General features: G+C 37.9%; 2 protein-coding genes across 2 annotated transcripts in view; both read left to right on the forward strand.

The window, feature by feature from the left end:
* Positions 1-8: 8 nt before the first annotated feature.
* On the forward strand, positions 9-2,372 carry GTF2H5 (general transcription factor IIH subunit 5). The gene is made up of 3 exons (XM_050316235.1): positions 9-108; positions 207-329; positions 1,052-2,372. Exons 2-3 carry the CDS (start codon positions 295-297, stop codon positions 1,230-1,232), a joined length of 216 nt encoding a protein of 71 aa, XP_050172192.1. The 5' UTR covers positions 9-108; positions 207-294; the 3' UTR covers positions 1,233-2,372.
* Positions 2,373-14,277: 11,905 nt separating this feature from the next.
* Positions 14,278-14,472, forward strand: part of TULP4 (TUB like protein 4) — a 153,656-nt gene continuing 153,461 nt past the window's right edge. The window contains exon 1 of the mRNA XM_050316197.1: positions 14,278-14,365. The gene's annotated coding sequence lies outside the window, so the exon portion shown is untranslated. The remainder of the gene's footprint in view (positions 14,366-14,472) is intronic.

Below are 14,472 nucleotides of genomic sequence, written 5' to 3' on the forward strand. Positions count from 1 at the left end.
GCGCGTGCGCGGGAGCGGCGGGTCCGGAGCGGCGGGGCCTGGCGGAGCCGCGCGGGGCGAGGGGGGACGAGGCAGGGACCGGAGCTCTCGGCAGCCCCTCTGGCCAAGGTGGGAGGGAGCAGCAGCGTTGCTGCTGCGGGGAAGTGAGTTGTCTAAAGGGTCTGCGAGTTTAACCAAAGCGTCGTTCCTTTTTTTTGTGTTTGCAGGGCTGCTCCGTTCGCGTCTGCCACCCGAAGCGAGGGGTTGTTTTCGCGGCCTCTCCCTCCCTGAGGCGTTTGCAAGAGAAGCGGGAAGATGGTGAATGTTCTGAAAGGCGTTCTGATTGAGTGGTGAGTGACGGCGCTCCCCGCCTCTCCCTGTGTCAAAACCTGCTTATTTCTCCAGACCTTGCGTAACGCGGGAGTCCCGACAAAAGGAGTTGTTGTGATGCAGCTGTTTCGGTTACCTGTAATTTCCACAATTCCGAAATGTTTTCTTCTAAACGTTTAACTTAAAAGGTGACACCGCGACCGTTCAATTAGGGCGGGATAAATATACAACTCATACAGTGAATTTTTCTTCGTGCTGTACTACTTTGAGTGAGAACTGTGTTCTCCTGAGTTTTGCTTATCCTTGAACAAATGTATGCTTTAAGAAGACGTGTTTTTACGGTGCTATTGCTGAAGACAAAAATGTAAGTTCAGACTTACTGTATTAAGGTTTTTTAGTTGTTTGTGGGTTTTTTTGAGCTCCTTTAGCAGCAGCATAGGGGAACTTCTCTGCTAATCAAGCAGCTGGTTCTACTCATTAGGCTTTATCAGTTTATTTTTGTCTCTAAAGTAACAGAAGGAATTACTGCTGTGAAAGAAACAACCTTTTCAAAAGCTTCATATACTGTATTTAACTTGTGAGTTACTAATAAAATAATAATAGGGAAAATAGGGAAAAATAATAGGGAAATAATAATTTCCCTAAAATCTTTGGGAGCGTCTTTAAATAGTGTTTCTTCTGTTTGTTTGTAACTGTATCTTATTACATTGGGGTGAAATCTGATGTGTATTTGTCTCTACAGTGACCCAGCAATGAAGCAGTTTCTGCTCTACTTGGATGAGTCAAATGCTTTGGGAAAGAAGTTCATCATACAAGACCTGGATGAAACTCATATCTTTGTATTAGCTGAATTGGTTAACTTCCTCCAGGAGAGAGTGGGCGAGCTAATGGACCAGAACTCATTTCCTATTACTCAGAAGTGAAAAGACAAGAGAAATGGGATTACTGGAAGTTTTGAAACTGAATTTCAGTAGCATGGGTTGTTTTAATAGATAACACTGTGATTTGTAAGTTCTACATAGAAGTGGCTACTCTGAAAAATGCATCGTTTTCATAGACAAAATACTCTGGAAATGGATTTTGTTTCTTAGTTTGAAAGATTAGGATATCTTTATTAAAATTCTTAAATTTCTACACTTAGGGACTTGCCTAAAGAATTTTTGATGTATGCTCTCTGTTTTTCCTTTAGGATTTTTATTTTGCAAAATGGTATGACCCAAAAATTAGTGTTTGTGCTTTGAAATGCTATATGGACTTCTCTGACATGTTTCTGTCGAATTATTTGACTCTTATTATAGTGTGACTAATAGAAAGTAAAGAATGTCTGGTAAAGTATGATCTGTGCTTGTTGGAACATCTCTGTAAGTTGAAGGCATGGTCAGATACTACTTTAACATAATGGGTTTTATACCCCAGAATGAAAGTTCAAGAGACTGTTTCATTGTTGTGTTTCTGTTTTGTTTTCCAAAAATTTAACAAGTGCCCCATAGTACTTGCCTACTTTTACCAAATCATAAATTAAAGGGGTAACAGAAATGGGAGCCCAATCCTATCCATATAATTGCTTTGGTCACAATAAACTATGTAATCAGGAAGAAGGAGATTCACATGCTCTACCTGAAAGATGAAAGCTGGTATGGGATTTTTTTTGAGTGTTGTGTTTTTTCCTTCAGCTTAGCTCTTCTTCCCCTGTTGCTCTTTGCTGCAAAGGAAAAGCTTCATAGTTTTTTTTTTTTGGTTTTGTTTTGGTTTTGCTTTGGTTTGGTTTTTAGTTTTTATACTGTATTTGTAACTAGCTCAGACACTGGCTTATTTGTAAGTGAGCCAGTGCATGATGATGGAACCTGTGAAGATTCCTGTTTGCAGGTCAGGCACATACAAATTACAGAAACAAGAAGAATAATATGTGTTACTTTTGCTCTTATCCTACTTCCTACTTAAAATAGGAAAAATTATTGGATCTATAAGTAATCCTTGACAAAGGACTTCTGGGACATTACATCAAAGGGAAGCTTGGTTTTGAGAGCTTCTCATGTACACCAGATAGGCGCCACCTTTATATCTCTGGGGAAAAAACAAGTATAAATTGAAAAGCTTTTGTAAGGAACAGTTTTCCTTGCTGACTCTCCCAGTGCTGCTTGTTTTTCTTGTCCAGTAGCTATCACATTAGTTGGTGGGTTTGTTTTTGTTGTTTGTTTGGGTTGTTTTTTGGGGGGAATGGGGTAGTGTTTTGGTTTGGTTTTTTCCTCTCAGGAATAGGGAAGCTTCAGGAGAAAGTTTCATTAGGTATTTTTATTCAAAAAGCTGCCCAAAGAAAGTTCTGTAGAATTGCATATATTCAGGCTCACATGGATGAGCCAATAGGCCTGTAGAATTTAGCTTCATGTAATTTCTGTTTCCTTTCTTTGGAATCCTAGGTTATTTTCCATCCAGATTTTGCTGAAAGGTAAATCATCCCTTGCTCTCTATTCAAATGACAGCATTTGAGAAGTCATGTGTGGAATTCCACCTCTTAAGCTTCTCTATGTTTAGCATGTCTAGTGCTCCATTTCTGATGTGATTTTCCTTTTAAGTCTATAATAAGCTGCTTGCAGTTCTTGGTTTTTTCTCCTGGTTAGTTGTACAGCTTTGCTGTTGCATTACCTGTGTTTTGGCTTAAATTTACAATTGATAAATGGCTTATGTAATGCAGAGGGATAGAAATTCCAAATTCTGTAAACTAAACAGGCATGCATTCTTATACTCTGCTTGTAAGTTTTTTTTCTTATTTGAGCAAACAAGTTTATGGACTTTTTTAACTTCTAAACGTGGTATTGATCCTTTCTGCAACCTAACAAGGCCTAACTGATTCTATGCTGTAAGAATAAACAAATGATGTAAAGAAGCAAATTGGTAGCATTTTATGGGGTCTAAGGGATGAGTTCTTTGTAGTCCCTAGGGAAAAAAGGGTCTTGAATCACATAGTATGGTGAAGGAAATCCAATGAGGACACTTGAGTAAGTATATGAATTAAACAAAACACCCAAGTGTTTCTGGTATTTGAATCAACTTGAACCTCTGAAAGGTTTTGTGGGTTTTTTTAAATGCATATAATCCTGTAACTTCCATGCTTAAACAACAAAAAATAATTTAAAAAATGTATATTGCTCAGATGGGAGAAAAGTAGAAACAAGTGTTAGAAATATCAAGACATTTACACTGTTTTTCATTTAGGTGTGAAATATTGATGAGTAGAGCTTGGAATGAAACATTGTGTTAGGATACATTTTAAAGTCTGGAAGCATTTGAGAACAAAAACTGAAGGAGGTCTTTGTAAATATACACGTTTTGATTATAGAGTTGATATTGTGAGAAAATCGGCTCTCTATTTGAATATTTTATGTTAATTTAACATTTGTATCCATCACTAATAAGTTCACTTTTTTGCTAATATCTAGCACAGGAACTTCACTCTGCTCCGGTTTTGCTTGAGCAGTGAAAAGAGAGTTTGGATGGCAGACTTCTTGTTGCTGCTTGTTAAAGCACCAAATTTTATCTCAATGGGCTTTCACTGCTCACTTTCTGCTTTCAGTCTGAGTTGAAAATATCTTGACTATTGGAAGAAGAGCATGGTTAAAACAATTACTTAAAGGACACTTATTTGAACTTCATTTATTACTTGCTACTTATTTATACTTAAATCTAAAAAAGATTGCAAGTTCACTTATTTGCATTTTATGACGTAAACCACATTGCACGTGAGTAGTTACTGTAAGTTGAACAAGGTTATAAGTACTGCTTTCCTTAACACAAATACAGAAGCTAAAGACTAATATTTGACAGAAAGATGAGAGGTCTCTAAAGCAAGGTAAGAGAATTTGAATAAATCAAAATCTGTTATATGGCAAGAGAAGGTGGAAACTGAAAATACTGCTTCCTCTTAAAGCGCTTCCTTTTTATTGAAAATTATACTATTGAGCATTTTGAGTTTTTTGTTCACGTCTCAATTTTCTTTTCTCTAAGTTTATTAATGGGCTTCAAAGAAAGCTGTGTAAAAAGCAAATAAGCTTAAATACCTAAATTTAGATACTTTTACAAATTGTGGGATCAGCTAATTCTGGAGAGTGGGTTATGTTAGCATGGGTGTTGACAGCACAATGAATATGACCCTGGTTAGTCAGTATAGATTGGGATTATAATGACTTAGTTTGCTTGTGCCCAATTCATAAGTCCCCTCTCCTCTCTATTACAACAACTAGCCCAAGAAGAATAATTGTCCAGTGCAGTGAAAGAGGAAATAACCAATAATCACTAGAGAGAATGGATGTGGTGTCAAGAAAGAAAACTGTGTTGAAAGAAAATAGAGAATGCTTCAGGGAATTCTACCAGTTTACCTGAAAGAACCCAGACTGAGTTGATTTGAATTCGTAGCTAAACTGCCAGCGTTGTTTCAGAAAATGGGAGGCACCTGAATCTATCTGAAATTATAGTGGTTTTGTTTATTTGTTTAATGTGCTTATAATGGTAGTTTGGGGTTTTTTGGATATTTAGCACAGTGCTGAGATCTAGGTGGCTGTGTGATGTGCTACACTAAACCTTCTCCAAGTGCTGTTGTACATTAAGAAATCCTATTTTACAGTTTTTCCACGTTTATCAGGTGCATTCAAAAGCATATCTTCTCTCTTTTTTTTCCTAATGTGCCATAACAACAGTTTTTACTGTTTTTTCTCACCTCTGTAGGGCCACCTCACGTATGCAAGAACAATCTAGAGAACATGTATTTTTATGCATTAACAGGATTGTGAATTGAAGATAATGGTATTTCATGGTATCGTTTAAGTGACTTGTGTGTTAACCTTTCTTAGTTGGCATCATCACTGCAAAACTGTCCAATTTCAGTCAGCCCCTAGGCCAAGCTTGTGAAAGTAGGACTCTAAAAAACATATATAAATGTATGTGATGTGTGTGTATATATGTTTATATATACATAAATCAACAAGTCTTTAATCATTAAACCAACACAGTCTGAGAGGTATATTTTGTTCTTCCAATCAAGCAATAGGTCATTGAAGAAAATAGTAAAGTTTTGTAATAAATTTTTTTGCAGCTCCAAGTTCCACACCAATTTCCACCCTGACTCCTTGATTATCCCACAAATGATCCTGTTAAAGCTGTGGTAATTACTGAGAAATGAAGTGTTACTCAATATGTATGTCAGAACTGGGTGTCTGTGTTTGTTTTGTCATTCAGACTGTGGCAAAGCCTACAAAATTAAGACTATACAAAATTAAGGATTCAATAAATTGAAATTCATGGTGATGGAAGAACAAATTCTTCCTAAACTAAGTCATTATCTTTGGTCTTATGACTTAACAACTAATAAGAATTTAAAAAATAGGATATCTGGTAGAAACTGGATGTGGAGCTGGGTTTTTTTTGTTTTGCTGATTTTTTGGGATTTGTGGGGTTTTTTTGTTTCTTTGTTTGTGGGGGTTTGGAGTTGTTGGTTTTTTTGGGTGTTTTTGTTTTTTTAATGTGGAATAGAAGCAGTAGTCTTCACATTGCTGTTTCAGATTTTCAGGACTGAACAGTTGACAATTTGAAGACAGACCAGTAAGGGGAGCTCTTGCCAACATTTTAAGCTGCAATCAGAAAAATTGCAGCCTGGGCATTGGTGGGTCCAAGACTTATGATGCTTTGGAGCATTAGATATGCATTCAGCTAGAGGTGAACATTCAGCTTCAAAGGATCCTTCTAAAGAGTTATTTGCTGCAAGAGATTTTGGAATGTAGTATTTTTAGCTCAGAAATTTCTTAGATGTTTAGTTACCCAATGTTTTCTTTCTATGCTTAGGTACACAGTCATGTTACATTAAAAGGATGAGTCTGGAGTATGGTCTTCCCTTGAGATGTTAACTGGTAGGTCTGTGTATCTCCACACCAAGATCCTACTTTAGGACAGGTAGGATCTGTTTTAGGTAGGTTTTAAGTTAAATAATTTTTAGTGACTGTAAATCAAAAGAAGACATTGTTTGTAAGAAGTAATGCTTATGAATTTTTTTCCCTCTTTATTTCCTCATAATACACAATGCATGTGATTGTAGCGTACTTCTTACTCAGAGCACGTGGACCATACTATATGGAAGACATACACAATATTCGATCTTACTGTATTTCAGTCTGCACTGGGAATTTCTCCATCCCTATCCCTACAGTGTTGCTAATAGTACATGGAAATGAGACACATGGAAAGTTTTTCCCTCATTGGCCCCCTAAAAAAGGAATAGCTTTCTTGGTTTACACCTATATAAATGTAAAATTCAGTATGTTCCCTAAACAAACAAACAAATACCCCCAAAAAACTACCAAGTAAGTTGTAATATGAGGGGGGAAAAAACTCCGAGAAATTGAATATTAGTGATTGTATTTTTCACATAAACAGAAAAAGTAATTTTCTCACTTCTGATTGCATAGCAGTAATAAGAAAATTAACTACAGAATAGAAACGGACTATAACACTGCTGTCAGTGAACAAATTTTAAAAGTGAAAATTTTAGAGTATTACTGTAAGTTTTTAGCTTTTTGTGCTTGAGCAATTTTACCTGTTAGTATCAAGTATAAGGTTCCTGAAAGAAATCTCATTTTCAAATAATATCTCTCTTTTACCAAAAGCAGACTCATAATACCCATGCAGGAATGTGCTTGAACACACCAAAGAAAACCCATCCAACATCACAACTGACAGGTATTTGATTAGCCACATAAGTAACCCCTCAGGAAAGAAACAGCAAGCAAAATTTCTGGATGACTGTAGATTGAAGGAGTTGTCTGTCAGAGCTATACAGTTGTTCATTTTTCTATTACAGAAAAGACGGACTCCATTGTAAATTACAGCACACACAGAACATTGGGTACACTTGCAGCTGTGAAGGGATCACTTGCAGATAAGAAAGTATTGTGCATTTCTACAATGTTGGCATAGCTGATACACTGTTAGTAGTGAGAGATGCACATACCAAGCAAGGCCCTGTGATCTGTCACCATTTTTTATGTTGTGCTCCTGATGTATCAAAGCTAGAGGGATGAGATCGGAGGACGAAGGAGCAAGAAGGCAGGACAGAGGGGGAAGAGTGTTTTAGGACTGCAACTATTATTTCCTGTTAATTCTGAAATTGAACAAAATCAGAAGGAGCATAAAGACTGAGAGATTACACTCCAATTAATTTTGTATCCAAAAATATTCCTACAATTAACTAGAACTTAATTGGCTTACAAACGATCCTGTATTTATCACCATAGCTAAAGTAACACAAGGACTGGGAGAGCAGGTTTTTATGTATTTATGTTATGCCTATTATTTTAATTTTATACCTATTTTTTTATCTGTCTTGAATGGGACCACTTTTCCATGTGGAATGATAGTGTAGTTTTACTTTCTTTTAATCTTTGCATTCTCCAACACTGGCAACTCTATTGAGCATAAAATGTGTTTTACATGTGTGTTGTATGTATATCATTAGATATACAGATATTCCAGAAGCTAGAGATTCAGCAGTGACAAATAATCCTGGAATAATTATGACCTTTTGTATCATCAGCGAGCTTGAAATTAAAATAGGAAAGAAAAATTACTCTTCAGCTGTAAAATGAAGCATGCTCCCTCTATTTGATTTTGCTTTTGGTCAAAACAAACATTACTTTTTCATTTTAGGAAAGTTATAAAGTCAGTATAAAACTGAAGAAAAAAAGAGGCATGGTTTCTTAAGGAATATTTGGAATGGATATTGTTAAGCACAGCCATGACAAAGTCAGTGTGATAAAGGACTGCTTGCTGCTACTGGCCAGGTCACTATTTGGGCAGAGGGAGCTGCAAACAGCATTTAAGAGGAGAAATAGAGTAGGGAAGAGGAGTGGGCAAAGCTAAGCATCTGAACAATTCTGTCATGTTGTTCAGGGAACCTGAAGCCTTGGAATTAGTAAATGTTTCCCCTTTTGGCTTTGAGTAGCATTTTTTAAAGTTATTTCTGCTGGTTTAGCCTGTTGTGTGTCAGAATGAGCTGTATGGAGTGGCAAGGAAGGATTCTGAGGGTGTACGTGTTTCAGAAGTTGATTCCTAAAGTTGTTTGCTACAAGTATGAAAAATTAGACCAAGCTGAGACTGGCTTTTCAACATGCAGAGTTATTCTTGCTCATTTTTTAAATGTACTACAAAACAAAGGGAACTGTGAAGGTCATATAAAGGACTTCTATTGCTTGAATTGCTAACTCCAAGACACAACCCACTACATCTCTAAATTTGAAACAGTGAAGGAGGCTTTCATTTAGTGCAATTTTCATTATCATCACAGTTACATGAATATCATAACCAAAGCAAGTCATAAAAACAAATAGAGAAGACTATGAATGTTGTCTACCTGGACTTCAGTTAAGCCTGTGACACTGTCTGTCACAGGATTCTTGTGGAGAAATTGGCTGCTTATGGCTTGGCTGGGTGCAGTGTTCGCTGAGTAAAAACCTGGCTAGATGGCTGGGCCCAGAGTGGCGGTGAATGGAGTTACATCCAGCTGGTAGCTGGTCACAAATGATGATCCCCAGGTCTCAGTTGGGGCCAGTCCTGTTTAATATCTCCATCAATGATCTATATAAGTGGATTGAGGATACCCTCAATCAATTTGTGGGTGGCACCAAGTTTGGCAGAAGCGTCGATCTGTTGGAGGGCAGAAAGGCTCTGCAGAGGGATCTGGACAGGCTGGATTGATGGGCTGAGGCCAATTGTATGAGCTTCAATGAGGCCAAGTACCGGGTCCTGCACTTGGCTCACAGCAATGCCATGCAGCACTACAGGCTGGGGGATGAGTGGCTGGAAAGTGGCCCAGAAGAAAAGGACCTGGAGGTGTTGGTTAACAGCCAACAGGAGCATGAACCAGCAGTATGCCCAGGTGCCCAAGAAAGCAAATGGCATCCTGGCTTGTATCAGCAATATTTTGGTCAACCAGAGCAGGAAAGTGACTGTCCCTGTGTACACTGGTGGGGCCACATCTCGAATACTCTGTACTGTTCCGGGCCCCTCACTACAAGAAAGTCACTGAGGGGCTGGAGCATATCCAGAGAAGGGCAAAAGAGCTGGTGAAGGGAATGGAGCAATGAAGTCTTACAAGGAGTGGCTGAGGGAGCTGGGGTTGTTCAGCCTGGAGAAAAGGAGACTCAGGGGAGAACCTATTGCTGTCTACAGCTACCTGAAAGGATGTTGTGGTGAGTTGGGGATTGGTCTCTTCTCCCAAGTAACAAGCTATAGGATGAGGAAATGGCCTCCAGTTGTGCCAGGAGAGGTTTAGGTTGGATCTTAGGAAAAATTTCTTCACCCAAATTTTTCACCCAAAAGGGTGGTCAGGCACACTGAAACAGTCCGCCCAGGTAAGTGGGCCATCCCTTGAAGTGTTCAAACGGTATGAAAAGGCGTGTGAATGTGGAAGCTGGGAAACATGGTTTAATGGTTAATATGACAGTGCTGGGTTAACAGTTTGGACTTGATGATCGTAGAGGTCCTTTCCAGCCTTAATGATTGTATGATTCTACAGTACAGTCACCTTTTGGGAGAAAGATACTCTTCATTGCCCAACAATATTTCTTACAATTTACAGAGGAAAGGGATGTTTTGCAGTCCTTATGCTGAGTAGTATTATCGTAAGCCTCAAGAAGGTGGGGGGAATCTCAAGAGGGAACAAACATAGGAAACCCAGGTGCTAATAAGGCTAACCAGACCTTTCACATCTGGAATTCATTTTGTGTCCTTCTAAAACTAGGATTAAAATTATCAGTGAGATCCCTAATCATTCATTCAAGTATGGGATGGTTTTGAAATTATTTTATTTGGGCCTAGAGCTGCATTCTATCATTGTATTATATTTTGTGAAAACTATAAAAAAAAAAAAAAAAAAGAAAAAACCCTCCGTATATTCATAACATTCTTGCAGTGTATTTTTCTAAAGTCTAGGTTGAAATGATTTTTTCAGTGGAGTAAAAAGACTTAAATATTTGATCATGTTTCTTTATAGAACTACATACAACAATGCAGGCATTATGCTGTAATTATATTGGTTTTATTTTTGTTGTTTTGGGTTTTTTTGTTTTGCTTTAAGAATTAACATTTGATCTTGCAACAACCTCTGTATTTGTTGTGTTTTGTATTATGGAAGGTGATAGTAGGGAAGTAATTTGGGACTCTGGTGATAAATTGTGTTTAAGACCTTGAATATTTTGATGGATTTTCCCTTATTCTTTCACATTTTTCAAGAACTCTCTTTATATTTGAATGTTGTCTCTATTGAACTTTGCAACAACATCAATGGAAAAGGACTGCTTAAGCTCTGCTGTGCTGTCTTCTTACTTGAACTGCTCATGAGACCACACTTAGAAATGATAGAAGGTTTTGAAGAAACTACATATGGCAGAGGTCTCTGTAGATTTAAGCTAAAAATGATATAAATTTATATCTCAGCCATTAAGGCACCTGTCTGAAAAACCTGGGGACTTTGGAAGTATTTCCACCAGCTGCTATTTATTTTAATGTTCTAATGTGGTCTTTGCTGAGCAAGTTATATTAATAGATTTTTTTAACATTGTAGACGAATTCAAAGATCTCACTTTGAACAACTAGGGTTTTATAATGCTAAACTTTTTATGAAATTGTGTAAGAAGGGACCCTACCCTGATGCACCAAATAAAATAGGCAAAAATTACTGTTTGTTTAATAAAGTAACATATAGACAGTCCTGTCTTTCTCTCCTGGCCCTCCTCAGTACCCATTTCAAGTTTAATTTACCATGCTTTAATGTAAGTGATCACAATTGTATGCAGAATTCTGGGTGAAGTCTTCCCAATATTACTGCAACACCTTTATATTCCAGATCTCTCTTTGAAATTCTGGGAGTATTAGCTTCTTTCATGATCTCATCAAATTGTTGCCTTGTGGGTATTCTCTTGCTGGCTTAAAGATAGAAATTTTTCTCCTCCTCTCTTTTTACTTGATGCCTTCAGTTTAAAATGAACACTTGTAAGTCCTCAAATTCATCACTTTTAACTTTGTACTATTATACTTAATCCTCTTATTTTTAGTGGTCTGCTTCCATGGGTCATCCACTCTTTCCTGAATTATATATTTATTTTGATTCTAGACTGTATTGTTGATTCTTAAGTTTGTGTTGTCAGCAAATTTTATTACCACACTCACATTTTTGTTTTAAGGTCACCTAACAAAATTATTGAAAAGCTGATCACAGCTGATTGTTCAGGGATTCCATTTACTGTATTTCCTCAGTTTTTTTTGTTTGGAGCACCATCCACTGCCACACTTTAGTTTCCATCCCTTGCCATCTGTACTAATCCTCATTTCTTCAGTTTATATCTTGTGTGGCATGTGAACTACTATGTCAAATTAAAAAAAAAAACAACACCCACATGAACATATTTCCCTTGTTTAGGATATCATTTATTTGATAATAAAAAAATGCAAAAGTTGCATTTCTATTCAACTTAGTGTACATTGCCCCATTTTCCCATTTACCAAAGTGGTTTTGTTCTTATCTAGAAAATGTTTTTCAAATACTTATGTACCATTCACACCAGATGGATAATTCTGAGCTTGCCCTTATTGTTCCCTTTGTTGAATACAGGTACAGTCTCTTCTCTTTTATATGCTAGAGCTGATAGACTTAAAAAGATTGTTGGTGCTTTTAATATGTCAGTTCTTTTTGTATTCTGGGATGACATCTTGTTTTCCCTGTTCAGGTTGCATTAAACTCCTTGAAGAAGCAGGGCAAAAATATATATGGCAGATTGGAGCTGCTTCTATAACAAAAATGAGGCAGAAGGAAGCTGGGGTGAACAGCCAGTCCACTAGAGGGTTTAGTTAATCCTCATTCAGCCTGGCTATTCTCCTCAGCTACTAAGGAAATCCTTGCTCTGTTGGGGAATCTGCCCAAGCAAGCTTTGTTTCTCTTTGTCTGATGTATTCCTCTGTGGTGCAGGAAAACTGCAAGGTGAGGTACATCAAAAGGAAATGCCTTTTGGAATCATTTGAGCATATAAAGCTAACAAAAATGAGTTAAGTTTGTATGTGGAAAAATTACAAGTGAATAGATTTGCATGTGAAAAAATGAGTAAGTTTGACATGTGAAACTCTCCAATGCATTAAAAATGGGGTAGTCATTTATGCTGTAAATTCAGAGAGAGTTGAAGAAGGAAAGTAGAATAAGGGAGGCATCTACAAAAGCAGTTGTTGCATTGTAACACAAGACACTTCAGTACCTATTCTAATTTAGGTCCTGTGGGGGAGTGTTCTGCAAGGGGAGCTCTGTGTCTTTTTTTTTTTTTTTTTACAACATTTAAAGGCAATTTTAGGCTTCTTAGCTGTATAGCATATGTAGCTGAATTGAGCTTGTAGAACTCAAAGATATTTTCAGGTTTTTATAATAGGCTTGTGCAGATTTAACCACATGCCAGTATTAAATATGTTTCTGCTTACCTGCTAATGATTACACCTGAGCAATACAAGAACAGAAATGTGTTATGTTGATACAGTGAGCTGCAGCAATAGTAAGTGACATTTTTCTGTGCATTTTCCTTCAGTCCTCACCATGTAATAGGGGGCAGAATGAGTGGGACTCCTGCAAGGTATCACTCAGTCACGATCAGAGCTTGTAGAGGCTGGTGAACAACTACGACACATAGTTTTCTTTTGTGATTATGAACCCAGATACAATTTCTAATGCAGCTGAGAAAAGAGTCTAGTAGGCAACACTGTTGCACCATACTTAATGTACTGTGTGGCAAGGACAGGGTTAAAATGGAGGTTAAAGCTGCAGCTGTGATTTGCACACCTCTCTCTGATGTTTTTTGCTTTACTACTGAAATTAAATTCTTATGATGGCCTGATATTAGGAATTGGGCTAAGGCACAGATAGCTTGAGTTAAACATAGGAATTGAGTGATACAGTGGTTTTAACTATTTTGGCTCCTCACAATTTTCTACTGAAGCAGTAATCTAAATACATGAAATGTAGGCCTACTGGTGGTGGTGGTTGCCTTTTGCAGATATCTAGTGGGTAATTCAGGGTCCCTGGTCTCCACAGCTCATCAGTTGAGAACAACTGCTGTAATGCACCCAGAAATGAAGTCCTAACTCCCTTGATAACTTTTTACTGTACTTTAGCTTTAGGATCTGTTAAGTGTTGCCTCAGGGTTTAGCCTGTGTAGTGTAACTGAAATCTGCAATAAAAAAGCAATTTTTTTTCCCCATATGTGGATTATATTAACAGATAAAATTTATACCTAATGCTAACACATTATCTCAGGCTTCATGTCTTCCAGATTTTCTCATACCTAGCTGGCCCTTGTCAAAAATTTGGCTTGTTCCTGCTGTAGGTCATAGTATAAAATTCTTATGGAACTTTGGGGAATGGTGTGAAAAATATTTACCCTTTTAGTTCTCAGATGGTCAGTAAGTTGTAATTACTAAAGCCAGCAGGGGATTGGGCCTTTTCAGTTCCTGCTCTCACTGTACTGTTCTTTGGATGGCTTTTCTAGAGCTTATAATTACTGCTCATTTCTGGTTTCCTTAAACTACATGCTTCACACTTCTTTTGTTTAGCCATTTTGTTGCTCCTTTCTCAAGAAAGTGAATGTGCGCTGAATGTGATACCAGAATACAGCATCAAAGTTTGTTTCCAATACCAATCCCTTTTTTACCGAGACTCCCCGGGTCTTGTAGTGTTGATGTCTCTAGACTGTATTCTGAATTCTGAGGATAAAGACATTCTCTCCCACAAGACACTCCCTTGACCCGTTACTGTAAGCATGATTTTCTGGGAGCAAAGGTTACACTTGGCATGGGACACTGGTCAGCACAGCTAACTTTCACTCACTGTAGCTTTTGGGTTGAGCCAAAATTCAGCAATAGAGCGGCGTCAGCGTTTGTGATTTTTTGCAGGGTGGAGCGCGAGGTACATGACGGGGCTCAATGCCCCAGATACTTGGCACTGGCTTCTTTCCCTTCTTTCTCAGCCCTGAAGGCAGGAGGGGTAAGTCAGCCGTGGGTGCTTTGTGGTCAAATAACCCCTATTTCGCTCAGGCCACTGTGATTCCTGTTTCAGACGAGGGGGGCGAGGGGCTGGGGGGTGACAGCGGT

The sequence above is a fragment of the Myiozetetes cayanensis genome, unplaced genomic scaffold, assembly GCF_022539395.1.
Source record: "Myiozetetes cayanensis isolate MyiCay16 unplaced genomic scaffold, myiCay2020 scf2-11, whole genome shotgun sequence".
In the NCBI taxonomy this organism is placed as follows: Eukaryota; Metazoa; Chordata; class Aves; order Passeriformes; family Tyrannidae; genus Myiozetetes; species Myiozetetes cayanensis.